A 23,329-nucleotide genomic window follows, 5' to 3' on the forward strand; every position below is an offset into this window, starting at 1 on the left:
GTTTAATTTTGCAATACTTGTGGATATACAATATTTTTTTGTTTTTCCACTGTCTGCGTAGATATAAAGGCTATCTGGTTTGCCGACTCGGGAACACGCACATACAGTTGTCCATGTGAGAAGCAATCCGCATCTAAATCTAAACCACACAATACTAAAGATTGACCTTGAGCTCTATTGATTGTGATTGCAAATGCCAATCGAATTGGGAATTGCAATCTTTTAAATTGAAATGGTGTATCGGTCGGGATCATGGGTATTCGAGGAATGAGGACATCTTCACCTTTGAAAGGTCCCGTTAAAATCGTTGCTTCCACTACGTTATTCATCAATTTCCTGCCGTTGCAGAGTTTTGGCTGATTAATATTCCGCAACAGGATAATTGGCACACCTATTTTCAATTTTAATATGTGTGGTGGCATCCCTGGCAGATCGATTGAGTTTAAAAATTCCGTTGGATAATTAACTACTTCATCTGCTTCCACAACGGTATCTATTGACTTATATGTAATTTCCTCACTTTGAATGCTGGATTGAATAACATTATTAAGTTGATAGACATCCTTATTCTTTGCGGCAAGGATAGCTCATTCACTGAGCCAATCGTGATTTCTATGATTAATTTGAATATCAGGAAATACTTTTTCGATCAGTTCTTCTTTCGATGTTACTAAATTACAAAAATTATCAGGAAATGAGATTCGTCTAGACATCTCATTGACTGGGAGCTGTCCGTTTCCAATGTCCAGTAACTGTCATGAGAATACCTCAGCTGATGGATCATTCTGCAACTGGACACGCATATTCGTAGCAATGTACGTACATTTCGCCACAGTGTTGAATATTTCAGGCAAGCATTTATTTCGTTTGCTGGTGTCGATCGAGAAATTACAGGCAATGTTTGCCTAAAATCTCCTGCGAGCAATATCAAAGCATTCCCGAATGGTTGAACGTTTCCATGCAAATCTCATAACGATCGATCAAGAGCTTTAACTGATTTTTTATGTGCCATCGTGCATTCATCCCAAACAATGAGTTTACATTTTTGTAATACTTTTCCCATACAGGATGCTTTGGAAATATTGCACGTGGGAGTCTCGATGATTTGCATGTTTAATGGCAACTTCAGAGCTGAATGCGCAGTCCTTCCACCTGGTAACAATGTCGCAGCTATTCCAGACGAAGCAAAAGTTAAGGCTATGTCATTTTTTGATCCAACCGTTGCTAGAATCAATCTAATGAGGAATGTTTTCCCAGTTCCTCCTGGCGCATCCAAGAAGGAGGTCCCCCCAACTACGTCATTTATCATAAATGCCTTTCTGTTCACGCGTTAATTTGGGAATGTTTGATCGGACATATGACTGAAGATCACCAATGTTGTATCTCTGTTCACGGCGTAAATCCACATCAAATGAAGCAATCGCAGCTCGGGTGGGTGCTGGCATTCCCAATTGACTAAGAACTTTATTTGCATTAGCTAAGCACTTGTCTTCAATATTTAGCAATACTTCGTTGTAAATGCCTTCTGTAAATTCAGACAAAAGTGAATATTTAACCTAACAAAGGATTTTTTGGTCATTATGTAGGGATATTATTTTCTGTATATTTGGTTATTTTGACTTTTTTTGTTTGCATAGTCTTAAGTCTATCTGAGTGTTTTAATTTATTTACTGTAAATCATCCTTCTTGGTGGCTTTTCTTTTTGTTTTGGTGTTTTTTTTTTTTTTTTTTTTTTTTTTTTATAAATAAAATACAGATGTTTTAGCTGTTAAATATAATTCAAAGAAATTTGTTACTTAATCAGTTGTGATTTTGTTTACATTGGCAATGGCCATACGAGCTCTTTGTGATTGGTCGTTGTGTTTGACAGCGGCCATCTTGCATTGATCTGATTGGTTTTCCTTTGTTTACATTTGCAAATTAAAAATGTACAAATTAAAAATAGATAGATAGATTTATTAAAAATAGATGAAAACAATCTTTGATGCGGGTTATATATCGTGCTAAAATTTGAGCTCAATCGGTGCAGAACATTTTGAGTTTTTGAAGCCATACACAAACGAACTTAACATTTATATATATATAAAGCCATTAATAGTGAAGAAGTAATAATATCTGTCTTTCAGCTTTCTATCTCAAACTTGACCAGATAATATTGCCAGATTTTTGCTCAGGTAGCTATATAATGTCACTTTTGTTTATCATTTCATTGAATTTAATCTCACACCAAGGATAATCTTTTAGAAAACTGACATTACCATTCCTTCTATCATCACTGTAGTGATACACAGTGATGAGTTATAAGAGATTTGTAAAATTTTACACAATTACCTGTTTGCCATTATAAAAAAAAAGTAAGCAATATTAAAAATAAAATATTATTAATAAAAAGAAATATTCAGTTTTGTATTAATGAAATAATAAAGATAAAAATAACAATCATTTATTAATTTCATCAAAAATAAGTTAAAATATTTACCAATTGTGAAGTTAGCAACTGTTTATCAGGTTTCTCTTTTTTTAACTGTTCTAAAATATGCACACATACAAAAACATGTATCTGTATACATAAAGAAAAGTATACAATACAGCATTCATGCTTGGCTTTCTTTCAAATATAGTTAACCTTTTCATCTAGAATAATCATTAATGGACATGGTTCATATAACTAAAAGTCTGAAATCTTTAATTTGACCGGTTAAGATTACAATAATTGCGGTTATGTAAATTGACCTGAACTTATTTTTTTAATATGCATATTAATAATAAATTAAAATTCTGCTATAATAAAATCAGTTTCGAACATCCCCCTTGTACATTCACTGTTACTCAAATTTCTTTAAATTAGGTGTTAGTAAATTCACATAGCAATGTTTGCTAGAAACCTGTCTGTCCCCTACAAAGAAAGTATATAATGTAATTGAAGGAGAATAGATTAGGACTTAATAAAAAAAGAAAAATTAAAGTACATGAAGTTATCTGCTGCTCAGTTATAGAAAGTTGTTTCAAAACAGCTTCTAGCTGGTGTAAACGTGCTTTGGGAAATAAAAATCTTTAGTTACCTTGGGCTTAAACTAAGTGTGAAAATGATATGTGAAACAGTATAAAAGAATAACACAAGCGGGAAATAGAGCATTTCACTCCAGTGTTTTAAATCAGGCTTGTTTCTAGAGCGCAAAAATGAAATTATATGAAAGTTTAGCGAGACCACTTGTAACTTTTGGTTCAGAAATATGGGCGCTGACTGTAGCAGATAAAAATCATGAGGAAACTGAAAAGATGATGTTGTAAAGAAGTTTAGGCTACTGAAGAGTGGAAACTACAGATAAGTGACAATCTTGGAAGGAATGTAGTGAGAAATTGTTTAAATCTCAAAGAATTAAAGGGATGGAGCATGAATATTGAATGGACAATACAAAAGTGCCAAAGGTAATATTAAAAAAAAAAAAGGTTTAATGCAAGGAAAAAGAAGATGGGTAGGAGCATGAGGTGGATGAGGATTGAGAAAATTTTTAGATGATAAAGAAACCTGGATGATTGTTATAAAGGAAGCCAAATCTTTCAGTGGACCACAGTGCCAACAAAAGGAAAAGAAAGATAGGAATATTAAATATGGTAATATAGCTACAACTAACTTGCATATAAATTTGTACAACTTATGGATGTTTCTAAAATCTACCGATGTATTAATACGAGAATTTAAATTTTCCAATTTGAGGCAAAAATTATTTAAATCCATTTGACTGTGTATACTTTATAATTATTGTACTTATTCTAAAACCTAAGTTTTAGAATTAAATGGAATTATTAAAAATAGATAATGTGTATTTAAGATCTAATTAAAAATTGTTTGGATAATGATGACTGGAGTTTTTACATACATCATTAAGTGAAGTTACATTCTGCAACTTAATACAGTTACAGAACCAATAAATTAGATTGATTATAGGTTATATAAAAACCACATATCCTTATCTTATGCAAACAACATAGTAAGTTTGCTTGATTTTGACCATCTTAAAGAGATCAATTTTAGCCAAGGAATGAGATGAAAATAACTAAATATAGTTAAAATGACTACTATTTAAGTTCTATACATCTTGGCAGGCAACTTTTCGAAAATTGCAGAAATGGTGTAATTATATCATTAGATTCATCAGTCTTTTTTGCTTAATATTTATATAACACCTATGTGTCATTTTTTGTTTGAAAAATAGGTTTTTCTGTTTTTAGAAAATTAAAATTAGATAGCCATAAAAAAATAATTGACAGCGATAAAAAGTTGACCTACTATCTTTTCATTTAATCATTAAATCAGTGTTTGATTAATTGATTTTTAAAATACCCATGACTTTTTTATGAAAAAGAAGTGCATCTGATAGACATTTGCAGTAAATTTGATATCATTGGAATCATTAGTGCAACATAAGTATAATAATATGAAATTTGATTGTAATATGAAATCGAAATAAAATGATGCAGATATGCTTGTGATGGATGTAGATTTGAAACTATTTTATAAACTAAAGAGATGTGTATAAAATTGCAATTCCCTCATTCAAGAACTGTCAAGTTGCAGTGCCTTATGTAGCTGCAATTTGTTAACTTGTTTAAAAAATTTGTCACAACATTATAGTATTGTTTAGTTGAAACTGTGTGTACCTTTTACCAGTTCCATGTATACCTTTTTAATTCATTAAGTAATTACAAATTTATGTCCATCGTGTTATTTTAATTTCAAATTTTTTTTTTTTTTTGTCTTCAGTCATTTGACTGGTTTGATGCAGCTCTCCAAGATTCCCTATCTAGTGCTAGTCGTTTCATTTCAGTATACCCTCTACATCCTACATCCCTAACAATTTGTTTTCCATATTCCAAACGTGGCCTGCCTACACAATTTTTCCCTTCTACATGTCCTTCCAAAATTAAAGCGACTATTCCAGGATGCCTTAGTATGTGGCCTATAAGTCTGTCTCTTCTTTTAACTATATTTTTCCAAATGCTTCTTTCTTCATCTATTTGCCGCAATACCTCCTCATTTGTCACTTTATCCACCCATCTGATTTTTAACATTCTCCTATAGCACCACATTTCAAAAGCTTCTAACCTTTTCTTTTCAGATACTCCGATTGTCCAAGTTTCACTTCCATATAAAGCGACACTCCAAACATACACTTTCAAAAATCTTTTCCTGACATTTAAATTAATTTTTGATGTAAACAACTTTTATTTCTTACTGAAGGCTCGTTTAGCTTGTGCTATTCGGCATTTTATATCGCTCCTGCTTCGTCCATCTTTAGTAATTCTACTTCCCAAATAACAAAATTCTTCTACCTCCATAATCTTTTCTCCTCCCATTTTCACATTCAGCGGTCCATCTTTGTTATTTCTACTACATTTCATTACTTTTGTTTTGTTCTTGTTTATTTTCATGCGATAGTTCTTGCGTAGGACTTCATCTATGCCGTTCATTGTTTCTTCTAAATCCTTTTTATTCTCGGCTAGAATTACTATATCATCAGCAAATCGTAGCATCTCTATCTTTTCACCTTGTACTGTTACTCCGAATCTAAATTGTTCTTTAACCTCATTAACTGCTAGTTCCATGTAAAGATTAAAAAGTAACGGAGATAGAGAACATCCTTGTCGGACTCCCTTTCTTATTATGGCTTCTTTCTTATGTTCTTCAATTGCTACTGTTGCTGTTTGGTTCCTGTACATGTTAGCAATTGTTCTTCTATCTCTGTATTTGAACCCTAATTTTTTTAAAATGCTGAACATTTTATTCCAGTCTACGTTATCGAATGCCTTTTCTAGGTCTATAAACGCCAAGTATGTTGGTTTGTTTTTCTTTAATCTTCCTTCTACTATTAATCTGAGGCCTAAAATTGCTTCCCTTGTCCCTATACTTTTCCTGAAACCAAATTGGTCTTCTCCTAACACTTCCTCCACTCTCCTCTCAATTCTTCTGTATAGAATTCTAGTTAAGATTTTTGATGCATGACTAGTTAAACTAATTGTTCTGTATTCTTCACATTTATCTGCCCCTGATTTCTTTGGTATCATTACTATAACACTTTTTTTGAAGTCTGACGGAAATTCCCCTTTTTCATAAATATTACACACCAGTTTGTATAATCTATCAATCGCCTCCTCCCCTGCACTGCGCAGTAATTCTACAGGTATTCCGTCTATTCCAGGAGCCTTTCTGCCATTTAAATCTTTTAATGCTCTCTTAAATTCAGATCTCAGTATTGTTTCTCCCATTTCATCCTCCTCAACTTCCTCTTCTTCCTCTATAAAACCATTTTCTAATTCATTTCCTCCGTATAACTCTTCAATATATTCCACCCATCTATCGACTTTACCTTTCGTATTATATATAGGTGTACCATCTTTGTTTAACACATTATTAGATTTTAATTTATGTACCCCAAAATTTTCCTTAACTTTCCTGTATGCTCCGTCTATTTTACCAATATTCATTTCTCTTTCCACTTCTGAACACTTTTCATTAATCCACTCTTCTTTCGCCAGTTTGCACTTCCTGTTTATAGCATTTCTTAATTGCCGATAGTTCCTTTTACTTTCTTCATCATTAGCATTCTTATATTTTCTACGTTCATCCATCAGCTGCAATATATCGTCTGAAACCCAAGGTTTTCTACCAGTTCTCTTTATTACGCCTAAGTTTGCTTCTGCTGATTTAAGAATTTCCTTTTTAACATTCTCCCATTCTTCTTCTACATTTTCTATCTTATCTTTTTTACTCAGACCTCTTGCGATGTCCTCCTCAAAAATCTTCTTTACCTCCTCTTCCTCAAGCTTCTCTAAATTCCACCGATTCATCTGACACCTTTTCTTCAGGTTTTTAAACCCCAATCTACATTTCATTATCACCAAATTATGGTCGCTATCAATGTCTGCTCCAGGGTAAGTTTTGCAGTCCACGAGTTGATTTCTAAATCTTTGCTTAACCATGATATAATCTATCTGATACCTTGCAGTATCGCCTGGCTTTTTCCAAGTGTATATTCTTCTATTATGATTTTTAAATTGGGTGTTGGCAATTACTAAATTATACTTCGTGCAAAACTCTGTAAGTCGGTCCCCTCTTTCATTCCTTTTGCTCAGCCCGTATTCACCCACTATATTTCCTTCCTTGCCTTTTCCAATGCTTGCATTCCAATCTCCAACTATTATTAAATTTTCATCTCCTTTTACGTGTTTAATTGCTTCATCAATCTCTTCGTATACACATTCTACCTCATCATCATCATGGGCGCTTGTAGGCATATAGACGTTAACAATCGTTGTCGGTTTAGGTTTTGAATTTATCCTTATTACAATGACTCTATCGCTATGCGTCTTGAAATACTCCACTCTCCTCCCTATTTTCTTGTTCATCACGAAACCTACTCCTGCCTGCCGATTATTTGACGCTGAGTTAATTACTCTAAAGTCACCCGACCAAAAGTCGCCTTCCTCTTCCCACCGAACCTCACTAATTCCTACTATATCCACGTTTACCCTATCCATTTCCCTTTTTAAATTCTCTAGCCTACCAACCTTTTTTAAGCTTCTAACATTCCACGCTCCGACTCGTAGAATGTTATTTTTTACTTTTCTGGTGACCCCTTCCTTAGTAGTCCCCACCCGGAGATCCGAACGGGGGACTATTTTACCTCCGGAATATTTTACCAAGGAAGGCGCCTCCATTATTGCTTTTGAAAATGCAGAGCCACATTTTCTTGGAAAAAAAAAACAGCTGTAGTTTTCCATTGCTTTCAGCTGCGCAGTACTCAGAGGACTGAGTGATGCTGATATGGCCGTTTAAGTCATTGTGACTTACGCCCCTAACAACTACTGAAAGAGCTGCTGCCCTCTTTCAGGAATCATTCCTTAGTCTGGCTCTCAACAGATACCTCTCCGATATGGTTGCACCTTCGGTCCAGCTACTCTGTATCCCTGAGCACTCAAGCCCCCTCACCAACGGCAAGGTCTCATGATTCATAGAGGAGGATGATTCAATAACAATTTCAAATTGTTATTGTTGAATGTGTGTTCCTCTGACATTTCAATGGTGTAAATTATTGTACAATTTTTTTCCCAACTTTGGTAGCTTGGTAAAGTCGCTCGCCAAATTATATGGTACTTAGTGAAATAGATAACACCACACAAATGTTAGATTGTTGAACTAAAAAAAAATTATATTACCTCACTACTTGAGACGTTAACTTAAAAACGAATATATATGTAAATACTCCTTGTAAATCAATGGAATGCAAGTGAATGTATACTTCTGAAAAGATTAAGTATTATTATTTATTTGGTTTTAGTATACTCTTTATCATGAGAAAAATCCTTGTTTAGATCAAGCTACCATACATTCAATAAATTTGAAGATATTAAGTTACTGGTTTTTTTTCCATCTATAAAAGCTAATTTGTAGACGTAAATAAAAATGGTTTATATGTATAAAAATGTCTATACAAAAAAAATGCATGTTTTTCTTGCCACTCATAAGTGTTTAAATACACGATAGTATTAAAACACACATGAGTGCCAAGTTTTTTTTGAGTGCATTGTAATGCACTTAATTTTTGAGTAGTAATCTAGACCAGAAAAATCTTTTTTAATCTTTTGCCTCTACTTGGATCTAATGAGCTTGACACTATTTCTAACATATTTGTTTCTTATAATCTATATATGTTTATTAAAATAATTCATTCTTACTTCCAGACACTGATGTACTTACGATTGTTTGCTCATATACTGGTTGGATTTCTAATAGGAGCTCTGTATTATGATATTGGTAATGACGGAGCTAAGGTGTTGAGTAATCTTGGTTTCCTGTTTTTCAACATGCTTTTCTTGATGTACACATCTATGACCATTACTATATTATCATGTATGTATTTTCATGATTTTTTTTTTTTTATTATAAGTAGACTTAATATATGTACGAGGGCTGTAAATAAAGTAATGAGACTAGTTTTTTTGGCAGCCAAAGTTGCAACACTGTAAAGTTACTAGTAAACATATGGTTATATGAACAGCTGATTTATATTAGGTATTAATATTTTTAGTCTATTGTTGCCACGTGAGACGTTAACAAACTTTTCATGAAACAAGTTTTTGTTGTGCGTTACAGAAGTGAGTGATACTAATTATGAGCAACATTGTGCAATCAAGTTTTGTGTTAAACTCCCTGAGAATGCTACTGAAACGGTTTGAAAATTGAAAAGGGCGTATGGAGATGACGCGCTCTGTCACGAGCCCAAGTTTTTAGCTGATTTAAAGCATTTTCGGATGGCTGGGAATTAGTTGCAGACGATCCATGTTCTGGAAGACTGTTAACATCAAAAAGTGATGACAGTGTTGAGCGAATCAGAGACTTGATATGATATAACGGGCAATTAACTGTCAGAATGATTGAAGAACAATTGAATTTGAAGCATATTACAGTCAGTCTAATTTTGACAAACGAATTGGATGTGAAAAACGTTTGTGCAAATTTGGTCCCAAAAAACCTCACTGTTGAACAGAAAAACAACAGGGTGAAGTGTGCCGTGATCTTCTAGGGCAAATTGAAACTGAACCTGATTTTCTAAAAAATGTTATTACTGATGATGAATGTTGGATATTTAAGTACAACCCAGAAACAAAACGCCAAAGGATTGGCACACTTCAAACTCACCATGTCCAAAAAAAAGCAAAAGTGAGCAATTAAAAAATCAAAACCATACTAATTTGTTTCTTTGATAGTAATGGTATTGTCCATAAGGAGTTTTTGCTTACAGGACAGACTGTAAACCAATATGTTTACTGAGAAATTCTTGAAAGACTGCAGAAAAGAGTTGTCCGCTTAAGACCAGCCATTAAAGACAACTGGATGCTGCATCATGACAATGCACCTTGTCACATTGCATTCTCAATGATTTTTTGGCAAAGAAAAACATTCCTGTAATTCCTCAACCACCTTATTCACCTGACTTGAGTCCCTGTGACTTTTTCCTGGTCCTGACTTTAAAAAATATATCAAGGGACACCATTTTGGAACAGGAGAAAACTTAAAAAAAAAAATGTGGGCCAATCTGAAGGACATTCTGGTTCTGAGTTCCAACACTGCTATGAAAGCCATTTGAAACGTTGCGTGGCTTCCCAAGGAAACTATTTCAAAGGTGATAGAGTCCATGTATAATTGGATTGTAAATAAAAAGTTTTTCTGAACCGGTCTCATTACTTTATTTACAGACCTTGTATGAGTCTAATCTTTAAAATAATTTAAGTATAATATTCACTCGCTTTTATTTTCAATATTCAGTATTTATCAGTGAATTGCTTTATTTATTAATTAAATAACACTCGGCAATCAAGTGTTGATTTATGGACTGAAAAATGGCTTTCAGTTTGAAAAATCTATTTGATTACATTTATTAACTGACTTATTAATTAATATTTAGATCTATATAGTAATTCTTTTTCAAGTAAAATCTGGAATCTAAAATTAAATATATGAACAAAACATGCTTGGTGTTTATGTACTTTATATATTTATTTGGTTGTTGATTATAAGAGATACCAATTCCCAGCATAATTTGAAATTCAATAATTAATACATGATACAATAATAAATTAATTTTTTGCATTTAATAAAATGGATTTAGATTAACATTACAATCTGTATTTTTTAATCTGAATATTTTTACAGTTCCATTAGAGATGCCTGTACTTATTAAAGAGAATTTTAACAGATGGTATTCACTGCGGTCCTATTACCTTGCTATCACCGTTTCTGATATACCTTTTCAAGTAAGTAAAAGTTTTTGTTTATATAAAAAATAAAATAAATAATTTATTTGCACTGTAGGTGTATGTTAGTAAATAGTATGTACTTGAAAGTTAATTATGTCATGTAATTAGAGTAATTTTCTTCTTTTTTTTAATATGTTGTATATCTTAAAATTTCATAGTAAAATTGTAATTTCTTTATTTTTGTCTGTTTTTATTTTTTTAATTTTTTGTAGAAAAGGTGTTAAAGTTTAAGGCATCTATGTAGAAAAGTAGTAAGTAAATGTAGTTAAGTAGACTTCATAAGAAGTCAACATAACTACATTTACTCATGGGTTCATGGGTACCATGATTCGACTTCAAGAAAATTTTGACATATCTTTGCGTTTCACATCCCCCAGACCCCAAAACCACTATCAATTCAAAAGTTTATACGTACATTTATATATTGTATTTTTTAAATCAAAAACAAACTTGAACAACCCAAGTACAGAATTACTCAAGTAAATGAAATGACATTTACCTTATTTTTTATTCCAAAAGCATTTTCGTGGGATCCTGCATCATCAAAAGATATACCTGGTATATCTTGTATATTTGTGTATATAAAATATATACTTTTCAGTATATTACTTTTTAAAATTACATATTAAACATAACTTTTTTAAAATTAAAATTAAAAGATTAACATTACAATCATATATACAAAAACATATGAAGTTAATTAAATATAATAACTATTGTTATAATAACTGTTGTTACTGTTACATTACATATAATGTAACATCGGCTGGCCAGGTTACATAGTATAAATTTTCTATTTACAGTCAAATTCCTGTAACTCGAATACCTATAACTTGAAAATTTCTACAACTCGAAATTTATTCAAATTCCCGGTCGTATTGTATTATGTTATAAGGAAATATAATTCCTTAAACTCAAATAAAAATCTTATTAGTTGAAGTAAAAAATTTGATTAGTTTATTACAAAAAATAAAAAACCCTAGACCTATAATACTGATCTTATTTTAAGTTCAGAAATATGAAACAAGCATGATTTACTTTCAGTACTATGTGATAACAAAAAAGGAAGAATCATCAGATAAAAATGAAAGCAAAATCTTATACATCAGACGTCAGTATTCACCAGAACTCATTTGTCGGAAGAAGTGTTGCTCAATGTGTCTTTATAACCGTCTCAGCTCATATGCATAGTCTTTGTATGTCTGTTTGGGTTTTTTTGCTATTGTAAACAAGGGTGTTCTTATTCTGGTTTAGAGAGGTTTAAAAACAGCCGCGATCAAAATTTACCTATCACTAGACCAAAGTTACGTGAAAAAGCTGAGTACTTTGTGAGACAGTTCAATAGTACGGATTTCAAAACTAGTGTTGGTTGGTTTAATAAGTTTAGATAGGCATAGAATTATAATTTTTTAAATGTTTGTCGTGAAAGTGGCAGTGTAAATGAAGAAGTTTCTAATACATAGATATAAACAGGACGCTAAAAGAAATTATGAGCACATACAACGAATCGGACATTTTTAATGCTGATGAAACTGGACTGTTTTATAAATGTTAACTTTTAAAGGTGATAAATGCCATGATGGGAAACGAAGTAAAGACCATGTCACAGTTCTTTTAGGTGTGAACATATCGGGGACAGAAAAGTTGAAACCTCTCTCATAAGTGGTAAATCAAAAAATTTGTATTGTTTCACTAATGTTAAATCTTTGCCTATTCAGTATGAAGCCAATAGAAAAACTTGGGTTACTAGTGAAATCTTCAAAAACTGTTTATTCTAATCAGATCATTATTATCATTTATAAAATACAAAGATTGTTCTATTTATTGACAACTGCCTGGCACATCCAAAATCATTTTCTCAGGAAATGTTATCAATAAATGCGTTTTCTTTCTACCAAATGTTACCTTTAAACTAGAACCAGTGGATCAGAGCATTACACAAAATTTTAAGGAAATGTACAGGAAAAGGATTATAATGAAAACGTTACAAGAAATTAATCTTCTTCCTTGTCTGTGGGAAGTAAAAAATCTTGGAATGATGTGACTGAGCTTAACAATTTTTAACAGTTTTAAAAAAGCTGGATTTAAAAACCACAACAACCTGTTATTTTGTCAGAATGTGAACAAACTAGCAGTGAAAACCTTTGTACTAGCTACAATAATGATGATGATGATGAAATGATAATGAATGGGAGTCAATTACCAATGTTTTGCAAGAACCCAGCGACGTAACTTTTGGGATTATGTTTCTGTAGAAAAAGATTTGGTAGTAGCCGAATACCCTACTGATGAAGAAGATATTGTAATCAATACGATTAACACAAAGGCAAATGATAATGATACCATAGAGACTGGTTCGGTTAACAATGATTAACACTCTTGTGTACCGCTTCCAACTTTAATGGCAGTTACGGGTAATGTTGATTCTGTTTGACGATTTCTTGAGTCAAAAGATGATGTACCACAATTGGTTTTTTCTACTGTGGCAGATGTAGAAAAATGGTTGACTATACAGCATCAGAATAAACGTCAGACAACTATCAACAATATTTTTAATCGATTTTAATTAAATTAATTTTTTTTATGAAGGAGCCAATTGTTCACATTTTATTTTTTATAATTTTAATATTGTTTTTATTTTATCTGAAAAATTTTAAAAACACAATCCTTGAATTTAAAACTGAACCGTGTTTTATATACAACAATGATGTGTTTTACTATTAAGTTATAGCCTTTTGTATTTTTCATTCATTAACGATTTTTAAATTGATTATTAATGAGCAAAAATGTGATTAATGTACAGTATTTTCATATGTATTTATTAGCTTACATTTTGTGTAATGTCTTCCGCTAAAGTTTAATTTACTAGCTGCATACATCCTATATATAGATACTAACCAGTAATACGTACTGTACTGTATAATGTATTTATAATGCTGAATCATGTCATAATAATTGTTGTGATATAATAAACTGTATATGGAAAAAATGCAATATTTTCTTAAATAGTGCTCTACATTTTATGTGAGTGAATTTACAGTGGGTAGTAATTTCGTAACATGTATGTTTCTCTAACTCGAATTCTTTGTAAGTCAAATTTTTTTTTGTTCCCTTGAATAATCAAGTTATTGGAATTCCACTGTATTTTATTTTTAATTTAATTATGACGTCATTTATATATGTATGTAGTTATTATATTTAATTGAGATCATATGTTTTTGTATATACAATTGTAATTTTAATTCTAAAAAAAAAGTTGTTTGATACGTAATTTTATATAAATATATCTTTTATATACAACTGATGATGCAGGATCCCATGAAAGTGCTTTTAGAATAACAAATAAGGTAAGTGTCATTTCATTTACTTTGTAATTCTGTACTTGAGTTGTTCAAGTTGGTTTTTGATGAAAAAAAATAAAAATATATTGTACAGAGGAATGTGGGTCTTGTAAGTATTGACTTTAGAAAAAACATTTAAATATATATATATATATATATATGTATATTTCACTTTCTTGTGGACACAATAACTGCTGTAATTTTGCACCAATAACCTTCAAATTGATACATAAAATATATTTTAATGGGCAAAATCAGACCATGGGGGGGGGGGCTTTTTAGAAAAAAGAGAATATCACTCACTATAACTTTCTTATTAAGTAAAATATCGAATTCATTTAAAGCTCCCACTATTCTCTGGATAAGGGCCTAAAACTTATCTAAGTAAAGTTTTTTTATATCACCAAACATTGGCCCAGGGGGTGAAAAAATGGTGTTTCAAAGACAAGAAAAATCATTCCTCCCTTAATAGTCACATTATTAAATCACGTTTAAAGTGGTTGTTAGTCCTCTAAACATTACCAAAAATTTTTTTTTTAAACAATTTTTGATAAGATCAACCCTTATGGCAAGGGATGACCAAAATATTGCTGGAATTGTAATAAGATGGGGCTTGTCGTATGCTAAACATGTGAAACATTTTTACATGCAACCATTGTCGTATTGAGTAAATTTGAAGTTTTTTTTAACTTTAAAGTGGAAATCTTTTTTATCTTCTACTTAGCACTGGTGAAATCTCCCTCCACCTTCTGGCATGCCGAAAGTGATTTTTTTTTATGCGTAAGTAATAAACTTTGTCCACGTTTGCCAATTTTGGTTTTATTCAAAAACAATTACTATATATTACATGAAAAACACATTTCATTCATTAAGTGTAGCTTCTGACAAGTTTTTAATAATAAAATAATTTTAGCAAGTACTAGGTCATTTTGTTCACCAAGTTTAAGTCTACCAGACTTTCACTTTTGGTGAGGTGTAGAAATGAGTTATATAAATATGAAGAAAACCCACAGTCTCTATGTAATCAGATTGTTAGTACAAATTTCAGCATGAACATTTCACTTGAATATTAAAAAAAATGAAAACAAATTTTTTTAAATTTTATGAACTGCTTATCATCTTATAATTATTGTTAATGATAAAGTTGTGTTGATTTTAATTATGTTGAAAATAGTCGACTGCATAACAGTTTTCAACACGCACAAGTGCCATAAGTGACATAGCTGCCATTGTTGTCACCACTTATCTTGTGACTATCAAAAACTCTATAAATAAACTTTCAAATTAGTGATAATTTTATAATAAAATTAGTGTTTTGTAATTTTGACTTATTTAGGTTTTAATAAACATTTGTTTTTTAATCGGTTTTCAAAACTAATTTAGCAATTTGTTGTTGACATTCTGTAAATGTGAATTTTTAATTTTCTTCTTTTTTTTCTTTTTAGACAATTTTCTGTGTTTTATATGTAACTATTGTCTACTGGATGACATCACAACCACCTGAGTTATCACGTTTCGCCATGTTTCTTGGAGCTTGCCTGTTAATATCATTTGTTGCACAGAGTGTCGGCTTGGTTGTTGGTGCTGCTATGAATGTACAGGTAATAATTAATTTATTAAACTGCCATTAATTTATTATTTGATTGGCAGGCAAAAATCGGTCAAATTTAGACTTGTGTAATTATCACGTTGGCCATCGGCCTGTTATGAATGAGACATATATTATTTTAACCAAATTTTGTAACTACAACCTGTAGTAGTATAATTATGTATTACTTTATTAAAAACCTATAGTATAATATAAAGAGGAAGAGGGTTTTTGTTTGTTAGGGATATACAAAAAACTACTTGATCAACCGCTGCCAAATTTTTACCCGTGTTTCTTGGGATAACTGAGAAGGTTTTTAGATATATTTCATCTCAAAAAATATCTAAAAAGTATATATGTACATAGTACTGGAGATTTGCCAGTTGAAACACAAACTTTAATGAATTGAATTAGTAAACTGTGAACTGTGAGTCTCTATCACTGTATGAACTGGGTTTGAACTGAATGATTCAAATCAGTCGAATGAATAATATTACAAAAATAATAGTATTAAATATATGTTAAATAAAATAATATTAAATTTAAAAAATGTTTGTTTAACAATGATGAGCTTCCTGTGGGGGAGACTGCATGTAACGCTAGAGTGATGAGGTATGTGAGCACCTCATGGGAGGCTAGACCAATCATCACCATCAACCAGTAACAAATAGGATGCCCCTAGGGCACTGATTTGGGAGGTGAGAACAACGGGGTGTTCTTATATTGTATATCAGTAAACAAACATCTGATTTTCAAAATTCAAACGGGGTCTTAGTAGGTTGAAGGCTAGCTTTTGCATGCATCAGGTACACTCTCGATTTCACAATCACATTATTTGGTAATGTATGAATGTGTGTGTATATATGAGGTGCTACCCAAAAGTTCCGGGAATTTTACCATAAAAATAAAATAGCTTACCATAACTTATAATTTCCACTGTCTCCTTCAAAGTAATCCCCTTGGGCATTGATAGTGATGCCAGCGGTTTTCCCGTGATTCCATACATCCCTGGAAGTCTGTAGGTGTAAGTGTTCGAAGTATGTTCTGCGTTTCTTCCTGAATCTCCTCAGTTGTGTTAAAATGACGGCCTTTCAATTGAAATTTTATTTTTGGAAAGAGAAAAAAGTCGCACGAGGCAAGGTCAGGCGAATAGGGTGGGTGGGGAATCACTACCGTCGTACCAGCATCGTGCAAAAACCAACCAATCAATTACTTATAAATGTGCAGAATACATTTGTGTTATACCAGGGAAGGTTTTAAGCCATCAACCAAGGCCCTAGCTCCCTTGAAGGTTAAGATGTTAAAAATATTCATTATTTCTTCGCCCCCAAGTAGGGTGAAATTATGAATTAAAGATATTCACTAAGGAAAAAATAGATTAATCCTTTTACTTCATTATTAAATTTCTGCCACCATGTCAAAGAAAAAGTTATGAGTTTTTCGGCGTCAAAGGTGTGTGTACTTTATTTACCATAGTTACTATTATTATAATCCACCGGGTTGGTCTAGTGGTGAGCGTGTCTTCCCGACTCAGCTGATTTGGAAGTCGAGAGTTCCAGTATCCAAGTCCTAGTAAAGGCAGTTATTTTTATATGGATTTGAATACTAGATCGTGGATACCGGTGTTCTTTAGTGGTTGGGCTTCAATTAAGCACACATCTCTGGAATGGTCAAACTGAGACTGTACAAGACTACACTTCATTTACACTCGTACGTATCATCCTCTGAAGTAATACCTGAACAGTAATTCCCGAAGGCTAAACAGAAAAAAGAAAGAAAGTAACTATTATTCTGCCTTTTGTAATTTAGTTTCTTTCTCAGGTTTCTATAAATCCGGAATACTAAAATTGTTATTTATCAGTATTATTCTCACAACCATGAGGAAAATGTACAGCGCATGGTTCCAGGGGTTGTAGCTCTCTGGGTAGATAGAAGTGGTGAGTGAAGCGAGTTATGCAGCCATGAGGTAGGCCCTGGGAAGCTCAAGTTGTCTCTGGGATTCGTTCCAAGGGTCCAGGTTCTGGCTAGACAGGCCATGATTACTTTCTTTCTTAAATTTCAGTTACTTTTTGACAATACATAAAAAATTATAACTCCACTGAATAAAATCGGCGCACATATAAGTTTTCTAATTAGGTTTTATTCTATTAAAAATACAATTTTTTCATATTTTATGCACAAAAAATATCCGTATAATATTTATTAAATATTAATTGTTTAGTAACATGATGAAACCCAGCTGGATAGCACTTTTGTTGCTCATAATATGCGTCTGATTTAACAAAATACACTGATTAAAATATTTCCATAAAAAGCTTCAAAAATAAAACTGCAATTTGTACTCTATTAAATTATTTTATTTTTTATCTGTTCATATTCATTGTAGTCATGAGTTTTCATTTCATCATGATATTCATTATATTAAAAGCAAAAGAGAATTTAAAATAAAACCGATCAGATAACTTTGACAAAATACAAAAGGACTCGACTTCCATCTCTTATCTCTTATTCAGGTACCACAGGAATTCAGTAACTTCTTTTCCAATATTTCAAACAACAATAATATTGATAACGCTCCTTTTCAAATGTAGTATTCACCTTGAATAATTTAGTCGATGAATCGGTGTTCTTATTTCCCATTGATACTGGTAATTTATAGCTTGTATTTTAAATATAAAGAGTAAATATTCTGGGGGTTTGATGATTCCTGCTAGTATTTTGAAAAAGTCATAGATGCTGATGTTATATCCCCTTACAAGTTTAATTTAGGAGTCTTTCAGCAACAAAGTTTTCGCTAGCTGCTATGTATTATTCATGTTATTCACCTACTTAAGAATGATTTGCCACTTAATTTACAAAGTAGTTGACCAATTTCAGTATTGTATGTGTTTTCTAAAGTATTTTAAATAATTATGAAAAATAGACTTTTGACTTTTCTTGAAAAGCGTACTACTATATTAATAAACTTTCAACATGGTTTTAGGAAAAAATTGTCTATTGATATAGTCTTTGGAAAATATTTCGAATAACAAAGTTTTTGTACCGCCCCTTCCTGTTGATATCAACAACTAAAAACAATCCATCACAAATGCTGTTGCTACCATTGTGACCGGCATATGCTTGCATGTGTTTGGATGGAATTCGATTATCATGTTGATATCTGTTTTTGTTACAAATGGTGCACATTTTTAGGAATTTTTCTATATAATATAAGTAATCATTTCAACTCTTAAAAAGTAAATTTTTAATAAGCTATCGAAAGTGTATGTTCATTTATAATCACCTGTATAATGTCATCTTGTGGGCTCCCACAAATAGTCGGTACAAGTTGGTACAAAAATAGGCTGTCAGATCATTATCTGGCACCCAGAGGTATGAATCGTGTAGACCTCTGTATAGAAAATCTATTATGTTAACATACCCTTGTGCTTATATTTATGAATGTGCAATCTCTGTTAAAAAAATAACATTATCCATCTTTACCAAACCAGACGGTGGAACTATTTTAATATTCTGATCAGAATAAAGATTTTTTTTGTATTTATTTTACTTTCTTCATCGGTTCATATTCATTTTAGTCACCCCTAAAATGAGAAAAAATATTAAAAAAATAATTTTGTCGAACAAAACATTTCTAGAGATTATTTTTTCCTATTTTAGAATATTATATTGCATGTTTTGTTATAAGTGTAAATTATTTTGCATTTTTTTTTTGTTTTTATAGAACGGAGTATTCTTGGCACCAGTTATGTCTGTGCCATTCCTCTTATTTTCCGGATTTTTCGTTAGTTTTGATGCTATCCCGGTTTATCTTCGATGGATCACATATCTTAGCTACATCCGTTATGGTTTTGAAGGTACTGCATTAGCAACTTACAGTTTTCACCGAGAGAAATTACAGTGTTTCCAGGTAATTTTTTTTTTATTTATAATCGGCAGGAAAAAAGTAATTATATATACTTATATAAATATGCGTATATAATAAGGCAATGTATTTTGATTACGTGTGAGTTATTACATTATAAAATGAATAGGAAAATCTATGTTGCCGCCGACTGTAAAAACACCAGGAGTCATATGATTTTTGAACTACCAAAATGTTAAGCCTGCTGAAATTCATAGGTTGCTGTGTACTGTGATAATGTAATGAAAGAAAGAAATGCCCAAAAATGGTGTGAAAGGTTTAGAAATAACAGAATTAATGTGCACGATGAAGAACATTTAGGGAGACTCGTTGATAATCACTGAAGACTTTTGAAATGTGTTGATGATGAAATCAGATCGTCGCTCAGCAATTTCCAATCTTGCCCTTTTTTCCTGATGTTTCAAAAGCTGTTCATGACCATTTAGGCTTCAGAATTGTGCGCTTGGGTGCCGCATATCTTAGTTAAACATCACAAAAAAATCTGAATGGGTCTTGCTTTGGAATATTTGATGTGCTACACAGAAAAAGGTGATGAGTTCCTTAATTCATTTGTTACCGGCGATAAAATGTGAATTTCATATTACAAGCCGGAAAGAAAACAGCAGTCAAGTGAATGGCATCATTCTCAATCGCCAACCAGACCGACAAAGGTCAACCTACAGCCATTCAGACGCAGACTGATGACCGCATTCTTTTGGGATCGGTTTGGCGTACTGCTGATCGATTTCATGCCACGTGGAACGACTATAAATGTAGGAGCCTATTGTGAAACTCTATGTAAGTTACAGCGTGCCATTCAAGATTGATGACATGGGCAGCTGACCGATGGCGTCGTCCTGCTGTACGATAATGCACATCCACATTTTGCGGGTCCGACATGTGATTTACTGAGAACATTTGGATGGGAAATTTACGATCGCCCACCATATAGTCCTGACTTGACTACTTCTGATTACCATTTGTTTTGGAACTTGAAAGAATTTTTGTGTAGTAAGCAATTAGTGGGTGATGATCACTTAAAAATGCTGTTAATCAGTGTCTAAATATACTGGTGGCAGAAGAATGCGATGAAGATATATTGAAGCTTGTGTATCGCTATGATAAATGTCTTAATTCATGTGGTTATTATATAAAGTAGTTTAAGGTAGGTAGTTTAAGAGAAATAATAAATATAAAGTTTTTGGAATAATTTTTTTATATTGAAACTGTCTTTACTTTAGAGATAACCTCTCGTAGATGATTACATCAGAGTTATTTGTTTATTCCTAGATTTGCAAATTTAATTTTTGTATTTCTAGTCAAATATAATATACTTACTGTAGTCAAGAACTATAAATATTATATAACCTGATTACAGAAACTTGTCAATTACATACCAATTTAGAGGTAATTTTGAATTTTTCTAGTCAATTTGGAAGTATTTTAATGAAGTTACTTACTTTGGTTCATTTTCACCATTATTAAATAAAAATATTATAAATAACCTACATTTTTTAAGATTGTTTGAATAAAAAAAGAGGTGTATACACCACCAGTACATAATTTTATATTGTCAATTTTTTTTTACACTCATATTTTTTTAATGTAATATTTTATTAATATGTAGCTTTATTAGAATTTAAGATTTCTGTATAATCCTGTTTATCTGCATCTCATTCTTCCAGACGTATGAATAATTCAAACCAGTTTAGTATCAGAATGTTTTAAGTACCGTGTGTGTTTCAAAATGAAAATTGGTATTTTAAACTTATGTAATATGTATTAAAGTTTATTTATATTGATAAATAATAAATGAAATGAAAGAGCAACTCAAACAGTTTTTCCTATAAGTGTTCAATGTGAGCACCATTTGTTACACGGTACACATCCAGCCGATAGGAGAGTTCATCCCATACTTTAATCAGCAAGTCTGGAGTAATTGATGTGACAGCTGCTTGAATCCTTTGTCTCAAGTCAGGTAGGTCAGCTGGCACATACACTTGATTCTTTATAAAGCCCCAAAGAGAAAAATCGCATGGGGTCAGATCAGATGAACGTGGAGCCGTGCAAACAAGCCGTGTCTGTCATCTGGAATGATAGTATAAGTTTTTTCTCTAAAAAGAAATATTTTGCTTATTTTTTTAAAGTTATACAGTCAGTTGTGAAATTTTTCTTGAAGCCCTAGTGAGCTTCTCCACCCGCACTCTGTATTTGTGTAATGAACATTGTAGAGTACTAGAAACCAACAATAGCAGAGAAGTAGTTACAAATAACAGAGAAGTTTACAAATTGTGTTACCGTCTTGTCATACTTGTGATTTGTTTAGAATATATCATCATTTAGTCATCATGGAGCACTGGGATGGGAGTTTAGCATATTTTTTACCGTTAAATCTTCTTTTTTTAAGCGATGAAAGTTTGATGGCCACACAAAGGGAATTTCAGGATCATTGCCTGTTACGATGTCATGGATATATCCTCTTTCATCGTGCAATTGAAATGTGGTTTTTATAATTTTGAAAAAAACTTATTTGTTTATGAAGAAGAAATACCAGGTGCTGTATACTAGGTTCTCGTAAAATCAGGGAATATCAAGATAGTTCAACAAGCTATCATCCTAAAAGTCCCCTTTCCATAATCTGACATGCATAGTTTCTAAATTAGGATACTAAGGAGGCTATTTCATGAGTTGAACTTCCACCTGTAAAAGTTCTTGCTATCCACAAATTTAAACATAGAGATCATTTATTGCAATGACAATTCTAGATCAAATCTTGGCAAAGGTAAACAAGGATACTGATTTCATCAATGATACATCATGAATGTCAAGAGAAGCCCGTTTACTCCTCGGTGAGTATTTATATAAACAGAATTTTTGTTATTAGGCGCAGAAAAATCCTCATCAGCTAAAGCATTGAAGATACAGTAAGGTGTGTTAAATTACTTACTTTGTTAAATTAATAGTGTATTGCAACCATTGTAATGGTCAATTGGGATCTTGCATGGTTGAAGAGTTTTTAGCATTCAGACTGCAAAGTTTCCCACAAGTTGAAATTGAAAATACTTAGTTTCAACAGGATGGAGCAACATCACGTATAGTCCAGTAGTCAACGACAGCTTTATGATGATTATTTGACCATTCAATAATTTTTTAGACATGGTAACATTGCATGGGCCTTTGAGGACCCCTCACTTGACATTCTTATTTTATTTTTTTATAAGGATTTTCCACGAGCATAGTACCTCACTTGTCTGCAACCATTGCAAAACTGAAATTGAAGAGGAAATTGCTGACATCCTACTGACATGTTACATTGTGCTAAGTTGAATTTCCAAAACAGACTGGTGAATGTATTATGGAAAATTGTGATCTTTGAAAAATATTTATTAAGTAATTCATTAATTGCATAATATATGCAGTACTTTTCATTAAAAAAATTATTTTTAAGATTATCTTCTCTCGATTCATTAAAATATTTTTTCAAATTTCCTGTTTATCTGCATCACCCTGTATTGCATTAATAAAATATAGATAATTTTTAGAGTAGTACAAAGCTCATCTTTTTCAAACTCTAAATAGGAAACACAGGCAGAATTGCAACTCATTCAGCCCCAATAAAGAGTATGGCGGCTCCGCAAATTATAACCATATATATATATATAATTATGTTATATACTT

General features: G+C 31.9%; 1 protein-coding gene across 3 annotated transcripts in view; it reads left to right on the forward strand.

Annotated features, from left to right (window-relative positions):
- LOC142326463 (ATP-binding cassette subfamily G member 4) overlaps window positions 1–23,329 on the forward strand; it is a 125,659-nt gene that overhangs the window by 97,008 nt on the left and 5,322 nt on the right. For all 3 annotated transcript variants that reach the window (XM_075369024.1, XM_075369023.1, XM_075369022.1), the window contains exons 9-12: window positions 8,743–8,911; window positions 10,715–10,815; window positions 15,605–15,760; window positions 19,472–19,657. In XM_075369024.1, the coding sequence (XP_075225139.1) occupies window positions 8,743–8,911; window positions 10,715–10,815; window positions 15,605–15,760; window positions 19,472–19,657 (612 nt within the window). The remainder of the gene's footprint in view (window positions 1–8,742; window positions 8,912–10,714; window positions 10,816–15,604; window positions 15,761–19,471; window positions 19,658–23,329) is intronic.

Source organism: Lycorma delicatula, chromosome 6 (assembly GCF_047948215.1).
Source record: "Lycorma delicatula isolate Av1 chromosome 6, ASM4794821v1, whole genome shotgun sequence".
NCBI classification, from domain to species: Eukaryota; Metazoa; Arthropoda; class Insecta; order Hemiptera; family Fulgoridae; genus Lycorma; species Lycorma delicatula.